A 25,987-nucleotide genomic window follows, 5' to 3' on the forward strand; every position below is an offset into this window, starting at 1 on the left:
AAATTACACAGCAACAATTGTGTGGTTCTGAAACTATTTACATAATGTCTTCAAGTAATGTAAAAAGCTTACCAGGTCATTTTAATTCTTACATGAGTCTCCTAAAGCAACAGAAACTCAGAAATGTTAAAATCTCATTTTTATGAGCAATATACATTATAATTATCTTTTGAAGCCAAAGTGTCTATTCTATACATACATACATACATACGTACATACATGTATCTTTCCAAATAGAAGCAGAATATAGAACTAAGTTCTGCCTATTTTATTTATTTAGCTTAAAATGTCTTACTAAAGGTGAGAGAATCCATCATAAAACTTGGCTTTTTAATTTTAATTTAGCAATATCTGTGGAAACTGAATAAAGTGTCAAATGTAGTTTTCACTTATTTAAATTAAATTTGACTTAAAATATCTAAAATATGTTTAGGATTTAGGGGAAAAGTCATTTTCCTTCCCCTTTGCCCTGCAAATTTGATTGAGTATCATGGTGCATAGTATGTAATTATATACTGAAACCCTTCCATATACCTTTTTTTTAAAGATCATTGTAAAGAAAATCAGCTTTATCTGTGACTCAGGCTGTCATCAATGTTCTCTTTTTTTCTTTTTCTTTCTTTCATTTCTGGTGGCCTATATTAGAGTTTAATAAACATGTTGCTCTGTTCTTAGGGTCAACTGCAAGCAGTATTTTATTAAACCAGACATTGCTTTTGTAACTCAAAGTAAGGCAAATCTCTGTTGCCTGTTTAGAGTCATTTCAAGTAAATCTTAGTGCCATCTTCTTTTTGCTGTTAGATTTTGTATTTGTGTGAGCTGTTGAAAATAGCTGTGGAATAACAATGAAATAGATGCTTTTAATTTTCTAGTCTTTCTTGGTTCTGTCAGGATTCACAAGTATTATCAGGTGAACAAATTTGAGAACATGCCAGTTTCTGAGTTTTTGAAGTTGCTTTGTAATCTTAACTGATTCATTTGGAGCAGAGGTTCATAAGTTGCGGGCAAATTCCATAAAATCAAAGCCACTACTTTAGATGTATGCCTAACACTACCTGTATACTTTTGCTTTCTTATGGATTTCCCCCTTTCTTTATAATCAATTCAGTGAAGTCCTTTGGCCCCTTGGTCATTGAGTTAAGATATCTTTTTAAAAATACTCTAAATTTGTTTATAAAAATAATTGTGTGCCTATCACATAATAGATATTAGCCACAGTTTACAAGGTATTTTTTTCCCCACTGGAGAGAAATCCCTAATATTTTATAAAGTCAGTAGATTATAGCTAATTATAGCAATGTACTCTTCCAAAAATGTAATTTTCTTGAGGGCAAGATATCTTTGTATTTTTGTTAACCATAAGAATACATTGTTTATAGCTTATAATGTTTAGCTGTTGGTTGAATGAATGAATTGAGCTATGCTTATAGGAATGAATAGCTGCTAATGCCATTTATCATTTCTGTTTATAGGTATTACCCTTTAATGAAATCTTCTTGCCAGCAAATCTATGATAAAAAATATAAGTTACAGAAGAAACTATAACTGTTATTTGTCAAGTGGCAAGCTTTTAATGTCAGAATGGCTCACATAAAACGACTAGTAAAATTACATCTTAAAAGACATTATCATAAAAAATTCTGGAAGCTTGGTGCAGTAATTTTTTTCTTTATAATATTTTTGATTTTAATGCAAAGAGAAGTAAGTGTTCAATATTCCAAAGAGGAATCAAGGATGGAAAGAAATATAAACAAAAACAAGGTGTTTGATTTAATGTTAGAAGCTGTAAACAATATTAAAGATGCGATGCCAAAAATGCAAATAGGAGCACCTGTCAGGCAAAACATTGATGCTGGTGAGAGACCCTGTTTGCAAGGATATTACACAGCAGCAGAACTGAAACCGGTTCTTGACCGCCCACCTCAGGATTCCAATGCACCTGGTGCTTCTGGTAAAGCGTTCAAGACAACCAATTTAAGTGTTGAAGAACAGAAGGAAAAAGAACGTGGAGAAGCAAAACACTGTTTTAATGCTTTTGCAAGTGACAGGATTTCTTTACACCGAGATCTTGGACCAGACACTCGACCTCCTGAGTATGTTGAAGAATATTTGTTGTTTACTGTTTAAAATTGAGGTTTCAGGGGGAGAGGGATTAACTAAGGAATGTGCTTGTTTTTCAGCCACACTGAGGCAAAATATCAGCAATTGCTGTTTAATTTGTCTAATTATGCTTTTTCTTATTATTGAGGTTGTCCATACCTATGCTCAATGAGGCACTGTAGATGTGAGAACTTGTTACCTTACAAACTGGAAAACTAAATTTTAGATCTGATTTCTGTAGAGCCACATAGAAATCCTCTATTCTTAAATGCTTTAGTTTTCTAATCTATTAAGTAGGGAATAGGGGGCAATTTTACAGGAAATGTGGGAGGCAGAGGAGCTGTTTCTTTTCCTCTGTGTATTGTTATGAAATAAATAGAAATGTTTAAAAAAATGCCAAGACTTTGGATATTCTATAATATTCTTATTAGATAAGAATATTATATGAAGTAAGTCACAGACTTTGTGGTTACTTTCAATATTGTAATTGTATTTCACAATGCCATCTAACATTTTGTAACCTTTCTTTTGAGGAACAATATTGTTAAATTGCACATTCAATTATGTTTTTTTACTCTAGCGTTTTCTTGATTATCTTATGTATAGAGTTGTCTCCTTTTGCTTCAGAGAGACCAACACTACTTCCATGTTATCTCAAGTACACAGTATTTTTACTATGGTTTCCCTCCAGATCCTACTATGTTCTCCTTACTTATCTTTGAGGTAGTGTTCAAATGCTCTATTTGAATTCAAATAGGCTAAGATAAATTCTACCACTTTCAAATCATCTGTTGATTTGTTGAAAGTGTAAGGTAGACAAACTACAAGTGATGCCCACACATTTGCTTTCTGGTTATGGTAGAATTATATTTGGAAGTGAACCTGAAGAAAAGAACTTTTATAGACTTAAGTCTATGGCTTCACTTATATTTTTCTAGATGTATGATCATGAATACCTGGTGAGAGACCCTCTCATTCTCACTATATGAATCCCTCGATATTGAAGTTGTGTAGATTATACTTCTGTCTCTCTATTCTACCTGTGTGATTCAAAGTTAAGGTGCTCATCATTTTTAAATCAATGTGTGAAGAAACAATGAATATCTATAAAATATTCTGCCTTTATAACGACACAGAATAGTTTCTTATGTTAATAGCTAAAATGCAGTATTGCATTTGATTTGGGGAGAGGTCTTAATGAAAAGCAATCTACATCACAAATTAAGAAGCACAATTTTTATTCTTTGATGTGACAATGTCAGCTCAAGATAAGTTTTTTCCGTTTGGGAGAAGGGGGTGGGATTATGGACATTGGGGAGGGTATGTGCTTTGGTGAGTGCTGTGAAGTGTGTAAACCTGGTGATTCACAGACCTGTACCCCTGGGGATAAAAATATATGTTTATAAAAAATAAAAAATAATAAAATCTTAAAAAAAAAGATAAGTTTTTTCCCCCTCCGATAAAGCATGAGGAGCTACAATAATATTAATTAATGAAATCATTTTAAGTGAAAAACAACTAAGCACTCAAAACAACCTTTTTTTGGTAGAAACCGGATATCTAAAACTGTGAAGAACTGGTGAAGATTTAACACTTTCTTACTTTAAATTTAACCTATATAAGTAAGGAACAAATTTTCTGAAGAATTGCTGCTCTTTTCCATGCTCATTAGAAGTATAGATCCAGGGTCTCCCAAAGGCAGATGTTCCTATAACTGATAATCTAAGCACCCATCTATATCCCAAATTTTCTGAATGGTTTGACTGGGAATATGCAGTCAGTTTGGCAAGTTATTTGATTTCACTACTTTAAATGACATGTGAAAAAATGTCTAAAGCATAAGTTTAACATGCTTTTTTAAATTGTTTTGGAGTAATTGGAGTTTATGAAATCATACTGTGAAATTTTATTATCACTTGCATTAATGGTATAACATGACACCTTTGCTTGATATTAATAGTTATCAGTTAAGCAGATAAATCCTAGCTTAAACTGAGGGGAAGCCTTATAAGAGTAAAGTGATCATATTTTATGTGAATTTTTGTGAGGTTTTATATTTTAAATTTCAAAGCCTTTTTGTAATTCTCAATTAGTATATTGATTAGTCACATGACAAATAAATATAGGGGAATTTCTTTTTTAATCCCAAAACTCCCTTCCCAAAATGCTTATAAAACAATTAAGTCATAAGGGTTTTTTGGTTTTGTTTTGTTTTAAGGAAAATAGCATGGAGTTTTTAGTAATTTTTACTTTTACTTTATATTGGTTTGTAAACCTTTATGTCCTAAAAATATAAGCTTATATTTAGTCATTTGTTTCTGTGTAATTGTGAGTCAAGAGTAATTATGAATAGGTAGTTTGTGTTTGGACTTTATTTCTTATTGAGTTTATCCAAAATTCAATCTAAAATAAATCATTTGCTTTCATCTGTCAGTGAGGATGAATGTGGTTATTTGCTTCTGACTATGCATATTTATTTGAAATCATGAAAGCATGAGAGAGCAAAATCACTTTCACTTATAACCTTCCTCTCCTTTTCTTACTCAGCAGTGTTGACATACTCTGTTAATAACTTTATCTTCAATCTAACTCCTTTTTTTATCACTACAAATATTCCACCCTAAAGACCTCTTCTCAGAAAAGGATCTGAAACACATTCATATTGAGGTATGGCTGTGAGAGTGATTCGTGAGAGTTTATAGGATATCTCTCTCAGGGTGGCTTTCCCAGGCCTCTGGTATCATAGTGGGGGTTCTGGTTTCTCCATTGACCCTCACAGAGCATTTGAAGTGTGCTAGGCTCTTATCTCCATAAGTGAATGATTTACGTCCTTATCTTTGGGCTTGAACAGCACTGTTGGATTGTTCACACACTCTATTTGTTGTACCCTTTGTGCGGGAGGATTTTATACTCTGTTGTCTAAAGTTGTACAACCATTTATGATTTTTAAGTGAACTTAAAGATAGTTATTTTATTTATCTTTACCATAGACCACACATCTTTTGTGTCCCAGGGTCACTTTGTTTGGTTTTATAGTGGTCTGAAGCCCTCTGCTGCATGTTAAATCTTTTTTTTTTTTTTTTTTTTTTTTTTAATTTTTTATTTTTTATAAACATATATTTTTTATATACATATATTTTTATCCCCAGGTCTGTGAATCACCAGGTTTACATCAAAAGAAATTAAATCTTTTGATCTCACTTCCAACTCAGTAGGTGAGGGACTGTGGTCAGCTTCAGTCTCAAAGGCTGGAGACCATACAGAGCCGTCCACACCCAGTGGCTTCATATGAAGATTATTTTCTTTGAGGAAGACGTTATTATAAAAATGAATTCACGATCAATTTGTAACTAATGTGTTTAACTAATGGTGATAGTACCATTAATCAGTCAAAAACTATTTATGATCGCTCTCCTTGTGCCTATCAATGTTTCTTAAGACAACAGGATCACAGGATTTTTAACATGGACTTGGGATTTTTATTTAAAATTCTTAAGTTTAGTATTTTAAGATGCTAGATCTTAGTCAAGTAAACTATGGGTCGATCAGATTATTGGAGCAAAATCTTTAACACAGCATGGCATATGGTAGCAACTTAATAAGTCTTGCTGAATCATGAACATAGATTATATGGTAAGCCATTTTGTTCCCTTTTGGTTCAAGTATAGATTAAATTGATTTTAAAAACTTGAAAATTATTACATACTTAGGAAAATAAGAATCCCTGCAAAGATATATATTCATTTAATAAAGTTGCACTGTTTAAAAAATTGCAAGCAATGAGAAAAATGAATGATTTCTACAAGGAAGGAGAAAAACTTGGTTTTTATTTGAGCAATTACAAGTATTTGCTATTTTTACAGGTTGTCTCACTTGTAGGTTATTTTAATTTTTTATAAAATATTATTTGTGTTTTAGAATTATCTTGTTGAGAAAACTTACAATAGCATACTTTAATTTTGACATGGTGTCTGTATCAGTGGATATGATCTCTGTGTAGAAAAATTTGTTGTGATCTATTTATATTTACATAACATTAAGATCAACTTACATAGAAAAAATTTGTCCACTATTGTTTCTATGGTGATAAAGTCTAAATAATGATATTAGTAACAACATAGCTGTGAAATAAAGTAATAGAATTCATAATTGTTTTTCTACTTCTTTGACTTCTTCTAGATGTATTGAACAAAAATTTAAGCGCTGTCCTCCCCTGCCTACCACCAGTGTCATAATAGTTTTTCATAATGAAGCCTGGTCCACGCTGCTTAGAACTGTCCACAGTGTGCTTTATTCTTCCCCTGCCATACTGCTGAAGGAAATCATTTTGGTGGATGATGCTAGTGTAGATGGTAAGAAGGCACATGAAAATTAGATTGTTTCCCAAGTAAATCCATGTGATGTTGTCCAAAGTCTATTTTATTATATTGTACTCTCTGCATGCCACCTCAGAACTTGAGTATAATACCCTGAATGGTAGGTATGATGGATGAAAGTAGAATCTAAGGGTGTCCATATTTAAATATTTTAGAGTTCAGAAATGTATGAAGTACCATGATCCATAACTTTGTAGTTCTCAGTGTAAGATTTTTATTGTAAGGCATAGTGGTTAAGAACACAAACTTGAATCTTGACTCAGGCCATCTTGGCTTGAATCCCAGCTCTGGTCCTAACCAGCTATGTAATTTGGGCAAATTACTTAATCCCTCTATGCCTTAGTTTCTTTTTCTTTAAAATGGGGAAAGTGCCATATTTCATCAAATTTATTGTATAATACATCATTAGTTTGTTTACCACTTGAATAAAAAACACAGCCAATTAAGCAAAGATGCCACTGATTATAAGTATCCAATTGTGCAGCTTAGGAGTGATGAAATACATAAGTAATGCGTAAGTCCTGGTGTTGTTTTGAAGATAAGATGAGTTAATATAAATAATACATTAATTAGTAATATAAATGAGTAGATAAAAATCATTAAAGAGTCACTACATTCTGTTTTATTTTGGCTGCTAAATATTCCAATATTGTTTACAAAGTTAGCTAAATTCTTTAATGCATATATACTTAAACTTGTAAGTCAATTGTCAGTTATTAAATTATACATTTTTAATTGGAATCACAAAGCTAATCAAATACCCTAAGTTGCTAAATTTTCAAACAGTACAAGTATTCTAAATACCGATCAGATACAGATTATTTCAATGGTCACAAAATTTATTCCTGAATGAACTGGGTTTGGATCCAAATTCTTGAAGGTCAAATTCCAACTCTAATTCTAACTAGCTATTTCCTCATCTATAAAACGGGAATAGTAATACTCTTCCATCAAATCCAAAACAACATCTCTTTTAAGATAAACCATCATTTTATGTACTATGAAAAAAGAAAAAGTTACCGCTTATTAAGTGACATGTCACCAATAACAAGATTTATCCAGACTTATGAAATGATAATAATTGAATAGAGTATAAGATTATTAACTTGATTTATTTAATTATTTCTTCATATAATCCTCAACATTTCTATTATTTCAAAATACCATGAATGAACTGAGATTATGTTTTGAAATTACATTAGCATCTAAGTGGACTAAGATTGCTTATCACCATAGATTGTTGACCTGGATGTGAAACCTAGTCACCAAATGGGCAAGTTTTTTAATTTAAGTCTCCTCTTTATGGGTAACACTACATACAGATTTATGACTTGAATTTCTAGTCCTTTTACCCAGGTTATATCACTACTTAATTGTAATCGATGAATTTATTTACTGCCTACGGTGTTCTGAATTTTTTCCAATTCTTTCTACTTGGTCTGCAGTCCATAGAGTTTTAAGAGATTGAAGTTCTGAACGTCTCTGATACATTTTGTCATTTAAAAAAAAATTTTTTTTTAATTCCTGCTTTGGTTTTGTGTGCTTTCTTCTCCAATTATTTTTATTTTGTTTGATTTTTCAAGCAGTGAGAAATTAGGGCCACAATAAGGCTATTGTAGTAAGCCTTTAGTCGAAAGTAACTTCTGTTATTTAATTATAAATTTAATTTATATTTTTTATAAAAATATAAAATTTATAAATTTAATTTTAAAATAAAATTAGTAGACTTCAAGGAAATCAGAAAGAAAGGTGGGGACCTTAGATGCCTTAGTTAGTTAAGCATCTGCCTTTGGGTTAGGTCATGATCCCAAGGTCCTGGGATCTAGCCCAGCATCAGGCTCCCTGCCCTGAGGTGGAGCGTGCTTCTCCCTCTGTCCCTCTCCTGGCCCATGCTCTTTCTCGCATGTGCTCTCTCTCAAATAAATAAAAACTATTTTTAAAAAAAGAAAGAAAAATGATATCCGGTCATAATCTTCCTATTTCATTTTAATTTTTCTATTTCTCTTAATCACTGCCTAAATAAGCATATGTTTATCTAATTATATCCATGTAAGAAATCAATTTTGAAATCTGACATTTTCATGTAATATTCTTATTAGCTCATTTCGTTCACTTTCAGAACTTTATTTTTGATGACCATGATGGACTAGATGCATTTCACTTAACCATTCACCTTCACTTGCTCCACAGTGTTAATATATATCATACTTTAAAATGAATATCTTTGTGCTAATGTTATTTTCCTCTATTTGAATTGTGTCTTTAGGTAAGTTAGACTGCTTAGTCAAAGGGCCTGAATATTTTTTATAATTCTTTATTACAATTAATAAATTTGCAACCGTTTTCTTGATGAGGGATATCTTTGCATACCAATGTAATTAATTTGTCTTATTGAATAAATGGTCTAATGATGAGTACCCCCTGTGGAAAATGTGTCCCTAGTCTAAAGAAGTGTGTGAGGTAGAAACGATAATCCCTGATTTCAGTTGGTTTAGGGAAGAGCAGCAAAAATATGTGGATAATCAAGTGACAGAGATAGGTAAGTCCCAATGATAGTAAAACAAAAATAATCAGCATTTTCAGAGCATAGACCATGTGGTAAGCCCTGTCTTAAATGCTTTATTTGTATAGCAGTCTTTCATTTTATCTTCCCAGCAATCCCTGGTGAGGGTATTATTATCCCCATCTTAGAGATAAATTGAGGTATAGGTAAAATAAAATAACTTACCTAAAGTCATACAGCTAAAAGTAATGGGTGCTATAAATAGATAAACCCAGGAGATCTGATTTCACAGCTTTGCACTCTTAGCCTCACAAAAAGATGGTTATGGATGGGGATTGAATTTAAGGGACAGGTAAAAATTTATAGGAAGTTCAGAAGTTGTGGGTAAATAAAAAATGCCTTAACAAATCCAACAGTGGGACAGTTCACTAAAGAAATCTGTAGTGACTCCATTTAAAAAAATCAATCTCCATTAAGGCCTTTGAAATGTTTTTATATAAGTTTCTATTTTATAAGTCAAGACTATGGTTAAAACAGGAAAATCCATTGTTTATATTTTAAGACAAATTACAATCCTGCTTGCTTTTCAGAGAATTAATTCTGAGGTACTTAAAAATTTAAGTTTAAAAATTTAAAAATTTAGTCTCTTACTCTGTGGCAACAGTGTTTAGACTTATTTTCTACAGAAGTTGTTCATGGTCTCTCACCTCCTGTATGAATGTTTAGGCTTTGAATAAGCAACTCATTTATCTGTACCACTGAAGAATAGGAAGAAAACATACATAATCACAGATAAAGTCATCTATCATTTATGCTTCTGAAATCTGGCAGAAGCAAGCATCTACCCTAGGACATTTTAAAAAAAATTTTTTAAATGTATTTATATGACAGAGAGATACACAGGGAGAGAGGGAACACAAGAGGGAACACAAGAGGGGAGTAGGAGAGAGAGAAGCCCTTTCCCGCCGAGCAGGGAGCCCAATGCAGGCTCCATCTCAGGACCCTGGGATCATGACTTGAGCCAAAGGCAGACGGTTAAAGACTGAGCCACCCAGGTGCCCCTACCCTAGGACATTGATTTATGTTCTCAGCATTCCAAGATCTTTCTGAGGCTATAGTATGGGCCTAAGAAGGCTACCTGAGGAACTATATTATATACTCAACAAAGAATCATGAATTTAATGGTGAAAAAGCAGACTTATGAATTTATTTCAAGATATGAGCAACACCTGACTAACGTGATTAATGTGTTTTCTTTTACCTACTGTTTTAACTCTTGCTTCTATGTCTCTTATCCAAATTGGAATGTTGAATATCTTAAATTATATACCCATTAATAAGATTTAGCCTATTTTAGCTTCATTCCTCACTTACATGCTCATTTCTTCTGTCATATTTTTACTGGAAAAAAAGATTTTGTGTCAGAGGACTCCAGAGCTTTCAAAAAATTTTATGCTGATTCTTTGTAAAAATATTTCCAACTGTTATAACCTTGGACTTTTCCTATTTGCCATTTTCCTTAATATTTTGTTTTTAAATTATTTTGATCACTAAGTATCAGAGAATCCTTTGATACTTGTCATTTTTCTTGAAATTTCCAGATTTAAATCCCAGTTTTAAAAAGTGTCAAATATGTTTTTGGCCAAATTCAGTTTCCCTCACTCCCTTAACTAATGTTCTTAGACCCCTAAATGAACTGGGGTCTTTTTAACTCCTGGGGTCTACTCCATTTGAAGTCTCTGCTTTCCCCCAAACATATTTATTGATATTGCATGTACAGGATAAGTCTGTGTTATAACATTTTGTGTTATAGTAGTTCAGAAGTTAAGATTTGTGTATATGGCTATTTTTTCATTAAAGAGCTCAAGATACAATTTTCATCTTAATGGAAGAATGTGTGCAACTGTTGAGATGATAAATGTAGAGATATCATTGCTCTGTGGTTTATTAGATTTCATATGTTATATATGAATATAAACTTAGGAAGATTTAATCCTGATTTTTTTTTCTTACAGAGTACTTACATGATAAACTAGAAGAATATATAAAACAATTTTCAATAGTAAAAATAGTCAGACAAAGAGAGAGAAAAGGTCTGATCACTGCAAGGTTGCTAGGAGCAACAGTTGCAACAGCTGAAACCCTCACATTTTTAGATGCTCACTGTAAGTATGTATGTATAGACATAGTTGTAACATTTTCCCTCTGCTTCCTTATAGTTTAAAAAGTGAGGAAGACTTTTCTTTAGATGACTAATTCTATTTTCTTTAACATCATTTTCAACTGGTGATTATAGCAATGATGTCTGAAGCAGATTACAGCTCTGGGTAGGGACCTCCTTTAACTTACATGGAGTTCTTACCTCCTCTGTGTTTTGGGCTCCTCAACTCCAGTATCCTTCAGTGACCAACTTCCCTGGCAAGTTATCCTTGCCTGGGCAATTTTTTCCAGACACACAGTCTGTCAGAAAAAAAAAAAAATGTTTTTCCTTATTATTCTTGATTCTTAAAGTTTAAAATGAATGAAAGTTTTAAGTGCAATGAATTCTATCTTTAAACTTTGTTCTGGTCCTGATACTTAAAATTTCTGTATTTTAGTTCTTTTTTCAAAGATTTGCACACTTCTCTTGTGCTATATTAGGGATACCCCCTTCCAACTTCTTCTGGCATTTCTTAATGAATAGTATCAGTTTTTTTTTTTATTGCTACTGTTTCTTTCCCTTTAATTTTTAATGGTTTTGTTCTCCAGTGTCAATGATTTTAAGTAAAATATATAGCATATAGCATTTTTAGATTCCATATTTAGAGTGCATGTTAGGAATTACTAAAATGTCAGCTGTAAGTTTAGTGGGTTATGCTCTTTGTATGAGTATTTAGTTTTGAATTGAGTTGGCTAGCCCTTTGATTATGTTTGACCTGGCAAATGGTTTTGGTTATATGCTAGTTTTTACAGAGGGCTTTTGGACTTGCTGAGTCTCTTTAGAGCTCTCAAATCCAGTACTCTCTTAATACCTGGCTCTTAAATGAACAGAGAGGTCTGAAGGTAATCCAAGAGAGGTGTTTTAAAAAGAAAATGGTTTATTCTCCAATATTGCCTCTGATGGTCCAGAATTACAATTATGTCAGACTGGGCATTCTTCCTCTCAGGCAAATGTATCTGATGTATCTCCTTGATGCCAAGTGGTCCTCCTAATAACTGCCAAATTCTCCTGATGGGGAGACCGGGGTAGGACTGACTCTCCTGAATTCTGTGTGTTAAGTGCGCCTGGCCCACAACCAGGGCCCAGACTTTTTTATAGCATTCTTTTGCCCCCACTTTCCATTAGGGCTGGGGCAGGTTTGAATGGTCCTTCTCCAACTGCTAAAATCAAAATATTTTGACTCCTTGACTTATTTTCTCCTAAGGCTCAGTTAGAGAAATGAGGATTTTGATTGCTATACCTTACTTAGGGAGACAAGTTTAAGTAATTCAGAACACTTATAGGGTTAGGTGGCATGAATCAGCAAATAGTTACTTTTGACTCATAGCCCATTTCAGAGGGAAACACAGATCTGAAACTTAAACACGCCAGTGTCATTTTACCTCCTAAGATTAAAAAAAAAAAAAAAAAATCATCTCCTGTAAATAAACTTCCTAACTATGCTGAATTTTGCTTTACCTTTTTCACTCTACCCTCATCTCATCACAGAAACCTTGAAGAAATCTCCTTGGGGTGCCTGGGTGGTTCATTGGGTTAAGCCTCTGCCTTCCTTTTGGATCATGGTCTCAGAGTCCCAGGATCGAGCCCTGCGTCGGGCTCTCTGCTCATCAGGGAGCCTGCTTCCCCCTCTCTCTCTACCTGCCTCTCTGCCTACTTGTGATCTCTCTCTGTCAAATAAATAAAAAATCTAAAAAAGAAAAAGAAAAAAGAAATCTCTTCAATGTTCAATGCTCAAAATTACAATTGACTATTATTTGTTTCTCTAAACTGTCTTCAAAAAACAAAACAGAAAACCCTCAGTGTCTTCATTGGCTTGATTAGAATTGTGTTCCTTCCAGGTGAGTGTTTCTATGGCTGGTTAGAACCTTTGTTGGCCAGAATTGCTGAGAACTACACGGCCGTGGTGAGTCCGGATATTGCATCCATAGATCTAAACACGTTTGAGTTCAACAAACCTTCTCCTTATGGAAGTAATCACAACCGTGGAAACTTTGACTGGAGTCTTTCATTTGGCTGGGAATCACTTCCTGATCATGAGAAGCAAAGAAGGAAAGATGAAACCTACCCAATTAAGTAAGATGATAGCTTTCAAAGTCGTATATGCAGTTCAGTTATTTAAATACATATTCACTCTTTGCTTTTTACAGTTTTTGCCTCCAACGTCATTCACACTAACAAAATAAAGAACACACACATTCTATGTAGGGAATAAAAAAAGCCATATATATATACTTACTTACTCATGATATTACCAATTCGGAATTAGAAGTATGTGAGGTCTTTCGTCTTTCTCATAATCGTTACTTCAGAATCTTAAAGCTTGGTTAGAAGACACTTCATAATTTTATTCTGTTGGGAGAGGATATTTAAACTTCTTCCCTGTGCCCCCGCAAAACTTGACTCTGAAGATAGCATTTTTTGTTTTTATTAATCTATGTAAAACCTTTGAAATTGTGATCTCTCTTTAATTTTGGGGGGGAATTTATTTCAGTTGGCTCTTTAAGTAAGTTCTTTTTTTCTTATTTAATTTTTTTTAACAAAGTTTGACAATGGATTATTTTTCAGAACACCCACTTTTGCAGGAGGCCTTTTTTCCATATCAAAAGAATATTTTGAATATATTGGAACTTACGATGAAGAAATGGAAATCTGGGGAGGTGAAAATATAGAAATGTCTTTCAGAGTAAGTTTATAAATATAGTACATATTAAACAATAAAATACACATTTCATCCTAACTGGTTGATACAGATTGTCATAGATGTGTGCAGTCTTTACTTCTTGTGCTTTCTAAAATTTAATTGCTAGAAATTCTAGAATAAGGGTATTTCTCTTAAAATGTAACTTAATATATTTACTTGTTGCTGCCAATGTAACAAGAGGAATCAGTTAAACGCCTGTGTCCAGCCAATAACACCAATTAATGCACTTGTAGCTACTGAATTCCAGCCAAGATAAATATAATTCAATCTAGTGCTTCAGGAAATGGGTTGATTATCAAGGGAGTCAGAATGGAAAAACATTTATGTATAATTTTAAAAAGACATTAACTCTTTGCATTAAATGAGCTCCTTTTTTCCTATGCGTATTAAAAGTTAATATGAGAAACAAAACAAAAACTTTGGATGGTCTCCAATATACTTACTTGATTTCATGAGTTCATTTTCTGCAATGACTCTATCATTCATTTTTCATCTATTAGGCTGGAATGTCGTAGGAAAAAAACTGAGCTAGGACTAGAAGATTTAAGTTTTAGCTCTGGCTGCAACACAGAATGGCAATGATGAGCTTAGTTAGCCAAATTTGAGCTGCTCAAGGCAAGGGCCTTTCTTTATTCACTTAAGCCTTCCCAACCCCTAACACATGTTAGATTTCAGGCACAACTTGTTGCATTAAAAATACCACTGAGTTTTCTGATTTGTTTTAAAAAAGAGAGAATATGACCTCTTGCCCTAATACTAGTACAGACTATTAAACATGTCTTCATTTTAGGTTTTTTGCTTAGTGACTATGGCAGAACTGATTGCCACGGTATTTAAGTGAGTAGGTATTGATTTAATAATTTCCCAGATAAGTTTTTTGACCCACTATCTCTAAATAGGTATGAGTATTTTTAAACAATGACCAACTACTTCACAAGATTGTACTTGGGTATTATCTGGAATTATTTTCTTAATTACAAAATTGAACATGCAAGGGTAAATGTAGTCTGGGTCCACTTACTCCGAGACTGCTAGTTCCTGCCATACAAGAGAGAATCTTTGTTTCAAGTGAACTGGCCATGTATCTTATATAAGAAGATAGAAGTCAAAATACAAAAGAGCCTTTGGTCTTTGGTATACATTAGAGTGCTGACATAATTGTTTGCAAAAAAAGAAATGTGGGATTTGGTTTTTATGAAGGATTCAAAATCACTATTTTGTTAAATTACTTTCTGAAAATATGTCCTTGTTGTATTTAGTTTTTGTACCATTTCATAAAATTGTTTGTTTGTTTTTTTTATATTTAAGAATTTAAGTTAAACTGGCCAGGAACAGAGACTATTTGAAGTTTTAATAAATTTCTTTTCTACATTTTATTTTTATTAGTACCTTAAAGATGAATTTAAAAGCAACACTTGGTTTTGTAAATATACTGTAAATTAAACAAATATCATTAATTATCAGGTATGGCAATGTGGTGGGCAGTTGGAGATTATGCCTTGCTCTGTTGTTGGACATGTTTTTCGCAGCAAAAGCCCTCATACCTTTCCAAAAGGCACTCAGGTGATTGCTCGCAACCAAGTTCGCCTTGCAGAAGTCTGGATGGATGAATACAAGGAAATATTTTATAGGAGAAACACAGATGCAGCAAAAATTGTTAAACAAGTAAGTTAGAGCTAAATAATTAAATCATGCTAAAAATTCACGCCAAATTCTCATATTCTTTTACTTACTTGAGTCAGTTCAAGAATAAAACATTGTAAAAAATTATTTCTGAAGTTGGTTTTTAAACTCAAAATATATAACTTATTGATGCCAGTTTTTTCTCTTTTTAAGGAAAAAATGAAGTAAATGGCTTTTTTAAATATTTAGGCATTCCACTTGATGTTACTCTTTAAATATGGAAGATACTTAGTTTTTGTAACTGCCTTGGTTCAGGATATTCCTGAAAGAAAAGTAAGATTCAGTGGAACCAGTTGTAACTGGTTTGAGGTGATGTGATTAACACCCAAAGGAAGGTGCTAAGTGCCTTTTTGAACTGGAGATGGAGACAGTGTCAAAATGTGGCAGGAGAATAAACCAGGAATATCAAGCCATTTAAAAAAAAATTTTTTTTTTAAGATTTTATTTATTTATTTGAGAGAGAGAGCATGAGCATGAGCGGAGGGGAGAGGCAGAGGCAGAAGGGGAAGCAGACTCGCTGCTGAGCAGGGAACCCAATGCAGTGCTTGATCCCCAGACCCCTGCAATCATGACCTGAGCCAAAGACAGACACTTAACCGACTGAGCCACCCAGGTGCCCCAAGCGCTTGCCCCCCACCCAAGTTCTAGTTCCACGGCTTGCTGGAAGGGTTTACCCTGGCAAAGCCCCTTTGAGACGTAGAATGAGATAACACTGGTTGAGAGGTTGGCCTGGCATGGAGTTTATGCTCAGCCGACCTTCTTCTCTCTGCTTCTCCATCTTGAGGGACAACATACTTGCATGTCTCCCAGAGTAGTTATGAAATAAAGAAGTAAGTGTTCACAAATGTATGGCACTGTTGTTACTGACCTGTCATGGATAAAAGCTCTACAGAACTGTGATGCTTAATACACTGGCCCTGAGGTCCAACAGGTTCAGTACTGGTTGTGGTAAATGAACTAGACATTTTAGGAGTGTGCCTCAGTGAATATGCCCCCAATCCTTTGGAAGAAAAGTGCTGATTTGCACGGGGTATATATTGAGATTAAAGGGGGTCAACATTTTGACTGTTACAACAAATGGTTTGGTTACCTCTTTTCAGTTTTTCTTTGGTTCCAGTATCTCCCTGCAACATGTTAGTAAGATGCAAAGTCGGAGTGCTAGTGGATTAGCCCAATATCTTTTCATCTAAGGCCACCAGAACAAATTGGGCAGACTGTGTACTGCGCACGGGTACGGGGCTGCGCAGGCAGGTGTGTGCGGACTGCACCTTATACTCCCTTGTCACCCACAAAGGGGCAAGCAAGCCAGTAAACCCTTGTTTTTATCACAGGGCAAACGGATCTTGTTACAAAATACGTAAGTTAGCCAGAAGTCCTTTAGAGTTTTACACTTTTTGCTAAAACCCCTGGATTCAAGACAGGTGTTGGCAGAGAAAATATTTACCTTAACTGAAATAGTGAGCTTGAGTGTTTAAACTTTTCTTATATTTAGGTACCAAATATAGTTTTTCTTTAAAATTTTACCTATGGACCCAATACTTTTTCAGTTTAATAGTATTCTCTAAAAAATTTTTTTCTTAGTCTTTTTAAAATAAAGGAAAATGGGGCGCCTGGGTGGTTCAGTGGGTTGAAGCCTCTGCCTTCGGCTCGGGTCGTGATCCCAGAGTCCTGGGATTGAGCCCCACATCGGGCTCTTTGCTCAACGGGGAGCCTGCTTCTCTCCCTCTCTCTCTCTGCCTGCCTCTCTGCCTACTTGTGATCTCTCTATATCAAAGAAATAAATAAAATATTTTTTAAAAAATAAAATAAAATGCAATTGATTAAAAACTTGCCTTTTTCTGCTAATACATTGTTATTGTTAAGGTGTAAGTGACACTCTTTAAACTAGAAAAAACTTATGCCCAACTGTGTTGTCTTTTGTAGTCTTGACTAGAGAAAAGATATAAATTAGACTGTATTGGCAACCATCTTTTTATTTCTTTATTTAACTTTTTTGAGAAAGAGAGAGAGTGGGGGAGGCCAGGGGCAGAGGAAGAGGGAGAATATATATAAAATGTGTAAGTAGTTTAAATACTTAAGCTCATCATTTCAATTAAGGTAAATATTTTCTCTGCCAGCTTCAGTCCCAAGGTGGAGCTTGATCCCCTGACCTGAGATCATGACCTGAGCTAAAATCCAGAGTCATGCTTAGGGGCGCCTTCATGGCTCAGTGGGTTAAGCCTCTGCCTTCAGCTCAGGTCATGATCTCAGGGTCCTGGGATCGAGCCACGCATCAGACTCTCTGCTTAGCCGGAAGCCTGCTTCCCCCCCTCTCTCTGCCTGCCTCTCTGCCTATTTGTTATCTCTCTCTCTGTCAAATAAGTAAATAAAATCTTAAAAAAAAAAAAAAAAAAAAGAGTCATGCTTAGCTGACTGAGCCACCCAGGTGCCATAGCAACTATTTCTTTATACCTTCTTCCTCACACCTCACTTCACAGATCATTCTTGGGTATAAAATTAGAATTAATTTTGGATTCTCCCACTACCATTTCTCTAGAGATCTTTGCCCCAGTGAGGGAGGTTTGGTAGCAGAAAGAAAGAATAAAAGAGCATTATGTCATCACCCGCGCAGGTAACTTGGTTCTCTTTCAAGGAAGAAACAAGCAGGGAGGCATACTTATTGCCTGAATAAACAGTGAATTCAGTTAAAGTGCATCTTGCATTTTGGCCAGAATTCTTTTCTGGCCCAAATATAAATACAAAACATTTGAACTCTTTTACTAGTGCTGTTCTGATTAAGCATTTGTTTTACTTCTCATCTTTCTCCAGAAATCATTTGGTGATCTTTCAAAGAGATTTGAAATAAAGCACCGCCTTCAATGTAAAAATTTTACATGGTACCTGAACACTATTTATCCAGAAGCATATGTGCCAGACCTTAATCCTGTTATATCTGGATATGTGAGTATTTTCTGGCTCCTTTTTGCTTGGTATATATGCCTTTGCCACAAACATTTATGTGGTCCAGGGAAAATTTCCGACATATTTTCTGGTTTATGGCTTTTGAGATTTTACATGTACTATTTATTAATACTGCTTCCTGAGATGAATTGAAAAAAATATATATCAACCACATAGATTACATTTTTTTTTAATAACTTGAAAATTTTCCTTTAGATTAAAAGCGTTGGTCAGCCTCTGTGTCTGGATGTTGGAGAAAATAATCAAGGAGGCAAACCATTAATTTTGTACACGTGTCATGGACTCGGGGGAAACCAGGTGAGCCCTGCACTAAAAGTCCTCGCTTCTCACTGACACAAACAGGAGTAGGTTGTCAGAAGTCCCAGATCACCTTTGTATTCGGGTAAATGGGTGTTTAAAATGTTTTAGGTTAAGTTTGGCAATTAATATTAAAGTTGCTGAGTGCTTGATTTTGACTCTCATTCTGGTTCTGAAAACAATTTGAAGTGGCTCACTTAGTAGAAAGGCAAATGAAAAAATAATAGGATAAAGCCATTTGACATTTAAAAACAGGATCTTCTATGTGGATCTTTGATGTTGGGGGGACTACTGGCAAGGTGATTTTGCAAAACTATACGTAAAAGCTATATTTACTTAAATGCATTTAGTAGCAAATTGTATTCAGTGTAAATACCAAAAGAGTAGTATTAGAAGTTATCTTTGTGGGTCATGATATTGTTTCAGTATGTTGTTGAATAAGGGCATGTTCTTGATTACCCTTCACTGGTATACCTGCTCAAATGTCACATGTGAGTATTTGGCCTGCCATGGGTACAGAACTTACAAAGATAACATTTCTAGTTTTTAGCTTCCTTGCCTTGCCTTTTACAAGTTTTCTCCTGGAAAGATAGGACCGTCTCATTTGTTCATTCAACAAATTCACCGAGTAACCCCTGCGTGCCAGACGGATATTCTGCTGGATTCAAGCAATTTAGATTCTAACTCCTTCAGGAAATCTACATTTCAAAGCCAGTGGTCACAGTCAGCATGGGAAGGTCTGGAATAAAGCCTTCAGAGCGCTTCAAGATTATGAAGGAGGGCATCTGAATGAATTAGACTGGGCGCCCATACATTTTCCTTGGAAAGCAGACATTTGAAAACATTTTTTGGAAGATGCTAGGAGTTAGTGAGGTAGCTGGTTGGAATGAGAACAGGATGAGACGAGTATGAAGAGGGGTTACAAAGGAGAGGAGCTGGTATGTCTTTTTTTTTTTTTTTTTTTCTGTGAATTGCAGGTATTCGGGGAGGGAGTCCAAGATGTGTATGGAGGATTTTTACAATATTAAATACTAATGATTTTGACAATATTAAATATTAAAAACTCCTGTTTTAGTAGGATGGAACTTTAGTGATGTCAGTTTTAAGAAGAGTCCATTTACCTCTTGGTCTATCCTCTTCCATGTTTCCTCCTACTCATTAGCCTCAGCTGAATTTAGTTCCAATCCCTACTCATCCAAATGAACCAGTCGACCAAGGGTAGGTGGCACAGATGCCCAGAAGCCATAGCTAGTGAACAGGATCCATTGCCGGATGATTAAGCTGTAATTCTGAAATGGGATAGAGATACACATACACAGATACCCACACAAGCATATGTATCTATATATCTAGATACATATCTATCTACACATGTGTATATGTGTGTATATATAGGAAAATTTTAAATATGTATATATAGGAGCACCTGGGTGGCTCAGTGGGTTAAGCCTCTGCCTCTGGCTCAGGTTGTGATCCCAGGGTCCTGGGATCGAGGCCCACATCAGGCTCTCTGCTCAGCAGGGCGCCTGCTTCCTCCTCTCTCTCTGCCTGTCTCTCTGCCTGCTTGTGATCTCTCTCTCTCTCTCTCTCAAATAAATAAATAAATAAATATTTAAAAAAAAAACCTTGTAAATGTTAAATACAACATAGCTGTCTTTTTAAAAAACTCCATTGGGAATGGAGAAGTAGTTCATATATTCTCTCAATAAATATTTGTCTATAATGTCTATAATGTCACTTGCACTGCTACAGTAGTGAAAAGGGAAAAATCTCTGCCTTGTGGAGCTTGTGTTTTTCCAGGAGAAGGGGAAAAAGAGTAATTTTGGACATAAAGAAAAATGAAGCATGATAGGTGGATAATGTGAACCTGGGGAGTGGGAGAGGGTTTGTTTTTGGAGGTTCAGGAAGACCTCTCTGAGAAGGCAACTTTGGAACAGAGGCCTAAAGGAGTTGGAGAGGAGCCGTGTTCCAGGAGGGGAGCATCCTGGCAGAGGGGGTGCAAGGCTAGAAACTAGGGGTGGGTCAGTGGAGCAGTCAGAAAGCCAGTGTGTGGCTGCAGCAGAGTGGTCTGGGCAGACAGGGTGGAAAACAAGGTCAGAGACATCGATAAGAAGCCTGGTCATAGAAGGCTTTGCAAGCCTTCCCTAGGAACTTGGATTTCATTCTCAGTTTGACAGAAGCCATGTGAGGGTTTTGAGCAGGAGGATACTATTTCCCAGTTTATATTTTAAGAAAATGACTCTGATTTCTAGCACTGTAATATAGCCATCGATTTTATTTTAGTTTATTTCCTTTAAATTTTTTTTTCAGTCAAGCACTGCATTTAAACTGCTTTGCAAATTTTAGTTCCTTGAGTGCTAAGCGTTTTGAGATATCATCTAACCTGACCATTTCTTTATGTGCCCTTTTACTGTTTTGACCAGATAATGATCTTTGTATAACATAAAACTCCATTGTAACAGTATTTGTATATGCCAACTAAAAGTAAATATGTTGATAATGTGGCTATATTGATCAATATACTGGTACAGTGCCGTGTAAGTCATTATGGCTTTGTAACACTGAGCTTTGTTCCTGTGCTTCTTATTCCAGGGTATTTGTCCTGGTTCTAGGTTACGTTTCCCCAGTGTTCCCAGGTAGCTAATTGCATATTCTTTTTGGTTGCTAAAGTATCTTCTACTATTTTCTATTCCTTATAACTTGCCTTTTAATGATTTTTTTTAAATGATGTATGTGAGGTAAAATATTGGACAGACTTTCCTACCATCTTTGAGATCCTAAGATTTATCTCTCTTCAAGAAGGATAGCTAAAATGCTGTTTTCGTGATCTACACTCATTTTCATTCAGTGTCTTCATCTGAAGAACTATCAGTTATAAAAATGATGTATATATTTGTGGAAGAAGCTAAATTAAGCATGAGGCCAAGACCAGGGGAACTCAAGATTAATTCAGCTAATGTTTGTGGAGTGCCTACTCTAATACACATAAAGGGTTTAGAAAAAACCCTGCTTAGCACATAAGAAGGGCTCAATAAATATTAGTGCTAAGACTAATTGCTTCATTATTGAACATCCATTATGTTCACTTATTTTATCTTTGAAATGTCAACATTATGGAGTATTTGATTTGTGAGGGATGTTATTACTAGATATGCTGCCTGACTTTGGTCTATGGTGAAGCCAGCTAGCTACACACACAATTCCAATAGAATGCTATGAAAGTTATTTCTGATGTACTATCGGAAGCCTGAAAAGGGTGTGATTTAGTTCAGTAGGACAACCTCAGGGAAATTAAAGAAGCAAAGTAACATTTCAATTGGCTTTGCAAGGATTAAAAAAGGAATTAGCTAGGCAGAGAAGAATCCAGAAGGATATTCCGGGCGGAGCACAGTAAAACAGTCTTGGACTTATGGATGCATATACTCTACATTGGTAAAATTGTGTGAGAAGAACATGGTGTACAGTTCAGGCAGTGGTTGTTGTAAGATTGAAAACTGAGGAGTTCATGTAGTTGTTAAGGATTGTGAACTTCCTCTTAGCAGCAGTAGTGACTCACACGAGGAAGGGAGGTAGGGCATCAAATCAGTGTTATGAAAGACTAACTGGCAGCAGAGTGAAAATGCAGAAATTGCAGGTAGCTGGAAGTATTACAGTGGAGATTCTGAGTGCTGGAATAAGAGAAGTGAGATACAAAGCAAAGTGCGATGGTGACATCTGAGAGGGAAATTCAGTAGAGCTAAAGGGCTGATTAATAAATTGGACATACAGGGAGAGAGAAACTTTAATGCTAGTAATAGCAGCTAAGATGAATAAAAAGCTTACCATGTACCAGTTATTGTTCTGAGTGTTCTACATAGATTAGCCCTCTTAGCCTCATAACCCTGTGGGGCAGGAAAACTATAAAATCACCCATTTTACAGGGAAGGAAACTGAGACATGGAGATTACCTCATCTAATTGTTCCTAGTGTAAGTGAAAATGCCATTAATTGAGATTAACAGGAGAGAAGGAACACTTGTGGAGAGGAAGAGGCGGTTAATGTGCTTACTAGAAGTTTCCAGGTCCTTTCTGTGGCACACCTGTCCTAGCTAACCTCCATTCCACCTGACTTACTTCCCATTTCTGACATGATAGGGAGACGGTACCTTGTTATGTAACTACCTGCTGGGGATAGGCTGGGAAGGGGTTATAGCATCTTCTGTCATAAAACTCATATTTCTAACACCTATTTTTATTGTATTATTTTGTTGAGTACACAGGACTTCATTATTCAGCAAGTTGCTGATTTTTTAAAATTATTATTATTATTGGACCATTATTTTGCAGCTGAGGATACAGGTCAGTGACAACATTCTTCTTTTCACAGTATTTTGAATACTCGGCTCAACATGAAATTCGGCATAACATCCAGAGGGAATTATGTCTTCATGCTGCTCAAGGTCTTGTTCAGCTGAGAGCGTGTGCCTACAAAGGTCACAGGACAGTGGCCAGCGGAGAACAGATATGGGAGATCCAGAAGGTACCTCAGTGCAATTAATTTACCCCTTCCCATAATTATTTTGATTAGCTCAAGTTGCTTATCTGGGAAAATGCATGAACCATAGCATAGTAATGTGATCCGTCAGTATTTCTTTGTTAACTTTGTTATTGTGTCTGTCTACCAATGTGATGAGAGAATGTTTCTATGAATTAAATACTCTTAGGAACAAGTTGCTTAATGAAAGCATGATTTATACCGTCAACACTTTTGTGAATTATTAATAATAGTTGCTCATGTTTGTCTTTTTAGAGTTTCTTACAATGCTTCTGGCATTTAATCATGGCCAAGAAAAAAAAGATCATTATCTTTTTCGTCCCTAAAGTGACTCATTTCTCCTGTTTTTGTGCTTTTTTTAATGAATTTAGAATTGAGAGAATACATTAAAAAAATCTTTGCTGTTTTTAAATATATGTATTAAAGCTTAGCTGGAACATAGCAGTCCTTACCTGAAAATTATTTTGTACCCTACTAAAATACTAAAAGACCGATTTTTATAACATCATTTTTTGAAGGGTTTGTCACTTATGGATGTAACAGTGGAATTGTTCTTATTTGAAAACTTGATTCAGACCTTACTCTCTATACATCTCTTTATTTATCTAATACCTCTTGTGAATTGAACAGTAGTGGCATAAATGATATGGTTTACACCAGAAACCAGAAAGATTTTATCAGACAAGGTTGATCTGAGAAAGATTAAAAGTTAAGAGCTGTGTACATTTGGTTGTGAGTGTCCTTTAGCTTCAATGAGACTATGATGTAGTTTTCATATTTATCAGTTAACTAGGAGCTTGAAATTTAATGTCTGTTGTGTTTTCTTTTTTTCTAGGATCAACTTCTATATAATCCATTCTTTAAAATGTGCCTTTCAGCAAATGGAGAGCATCCAAGCTTGGTGTCATGCAATCCATCAGATCCACTCCAAAAATGGATTTTTAGCCAAAATGATTAAGTGTTCCTTAAAATTAAGGAGTTGAAAAAGGAGATATTCTTTCTCACAAAACTGTGACTAGGCATACACTGTAGTTTTTGAAAATTATGCAAAAGCAGCTAATTGTAACTTATTCCAAGTGCATTTTTCTTATTTATGTCTTAAGATGTCTATGTAGCATTGCTACAGAAATCTTTTAAGTTTCCGTTTCAAAGCACAATAACTAATAATACCAAAGACTATTTTGAAATGTCCAGATGTAGGGGAAGAGATGTTTACAGTATGATGAAAATAATTTTCTAAGTAAAGTGATATTTGTGTGTTTTGTACACTTAAAGATATGCATAGCTACATTCACACACTCACACTTTAAAATATTTCTTCTAGTTTTTTGGGGGGAGGGAGAAAGATTTGATACTGTATTTTTTTAACTACATAGAAATGGATCAATGAAGGTCAAGCATTGGCCTTTGTGTATAAACCAGGAAATTTTTATAGATCTAGAATTTATTATATAAAAATGCAGGTAAACTTTTTTGCTTTTTGTTTTCTTATTTGTCATAGGTTTCCTTAAACACGAAATTAAATGAATAAGAATATTTTTAACACTTCAGTATCTTGGCAAATTTTAAAATATTTTTTAGTCTGAATCCACTTGACTTAAAGCACTTAAATCTTGCTTAAAATATATTTCTTAAATAACTATACGGTGTGTTTTCCCAAAGCAATTAAAAGAAAAACTATAAAGTACTATCTGTTGAAAAGATGTCTTTTTCCTTTCTGCTAGTCCTTTTTCCTTACCAAAACTCACTAATCTTGAATGTTTGTGGAATTGAATTTCAAATGCAGAATACTTGACTCATTTAAAAGCTAAATTTTGTTTGTTACTGATTCAATTTAGATCATCTTTGTAAAGAATTTTTTTCATCAAAAAAAAGCTTCTATGTGGAAAACACAATAAAATGAATCCTTATCACTATTGTAACTTTTTTATTTCAATTCCTTTCCTCTTTTGGATAAAATATATAATTCCTATTAAATAGGGGGGGACATGAATTTTATATACTTAATTTAAGTACCTACTGTAGAGCCATCAGATATTTTTTAAGGAATACTCGACTATTTTGGGATGATGGCATAAAAGATAGGGAATGGAGAAGATTTTGTGTGTTAGATATTTTGAAAATTTTTTACTAATTTCTGATATTCCTTGAGCATCTGATGGAGTAATTTTTTAAAAATGTGATCCCTACATAGATTTAACACTTTTCTTTTGGGTCCATTTTATATAGAGATCTCTTGTATTCTTATTTAAGAACTAAAGTATGATTGGCTTCATATTTTAAATGTTGCTGATCCTCAGTTGTACAAAAGAAAATATTTTTAAATCATTGGCCCTATCACCTCATTGTTTGTAACTTTGAACTTGCATCAAAAGACCTGCATTCTTGGGGACTTGCGGCACCTGAGTGGCTTAGTTGGTCAGGCGACTGACTCGGTTTCTGCTCTGGTCACAATCTTGGGGTCATGTTCTCCGGTTCTGAGGTTGAGCAGCACTAACTCCCAGTGTCAGGCTCTGCACTCAGTGCAGAGACTGCTGAAGATTTTTTCCCTCCTCCCTTCCCCTCGGCTCCTTCCCAACTCACTTGCGTTCCCTCTCTCTCTCTCTCTCTCAAATAAATAAATGAGATCTTTA

General features: G+C 34.7%; 1 protein-coding gene across 4 annotated transcripts in view; it reads left to right on the forward strand.

The window, feature by feature from the left end:
• Nucleotides 1-25,270, forward strand: part of GALNT3 (polypeptide N-acetylgalactosaminyltransferase 3) — a 46,014-nt gene extending 20,744 nt beyond the window's left edge. For all 4 annotated transcript variants that reach the window (XM_059167135.1, XM_059167136.1, XM_059167134.1 and 1 more), the window contains 10 exons: nt 1,473-2,093; nt 6,280-6,452; nt 10,995-11,144; nt 13,018-13,252; nt 13,745-13,862; nt 15,345-15,545; nt 18,372-18,503; nt 18,720-18,821; nt 23,187-23,339; nt 24,190-25,270. In XM_059167135.1, the coding sequence (XP_059023118.1) occupies nt 1,582-2,093; nt 6,280-6,452; nt 10,995-11,144; nt 13,018-13,252; nt 13,745-13,862; nt 15,345-15,545; nt 18,372-18,503; nt 18,720-18,821; nt 23,187-23,339; nt 24,190-24,312 (1,899 nt within the window). In that variant the 5' untranslated portion in view covers nt 1,473-1,581 and the 3' untranslated portion in view covers nt 24,313-25,270. The remainder of the gene's footprint in view (nt 1-1,472; nt 2,094-6,279; nt 6,453-10,994; nt 11,145-13,017; nt 13,253-13,744; nt 13,863-15,344; nt 15,546-18,371; nt 18,504-18,719; nt 18,822-23,186; nt 23,340-24,189) is intronic.
• Nucleotides 25,271-25,987: the final 717 nt, after the last annotated feature.

Source organism: Mustela lutreola, chromosome 3 (assembly GCF_030435805.1).
Source record: "Mustela lutreola isolate mMusLut2 chromosome 3, mMusLut2.pri, whole genome shotgun sequence".
Taxonomy (NCBI): domain Eukaryota; kingdom Metazoa; phylum Chordata; class Mammalia; order Carnivora; family Mustelidae; genus Mustela; species Mustela lutreola.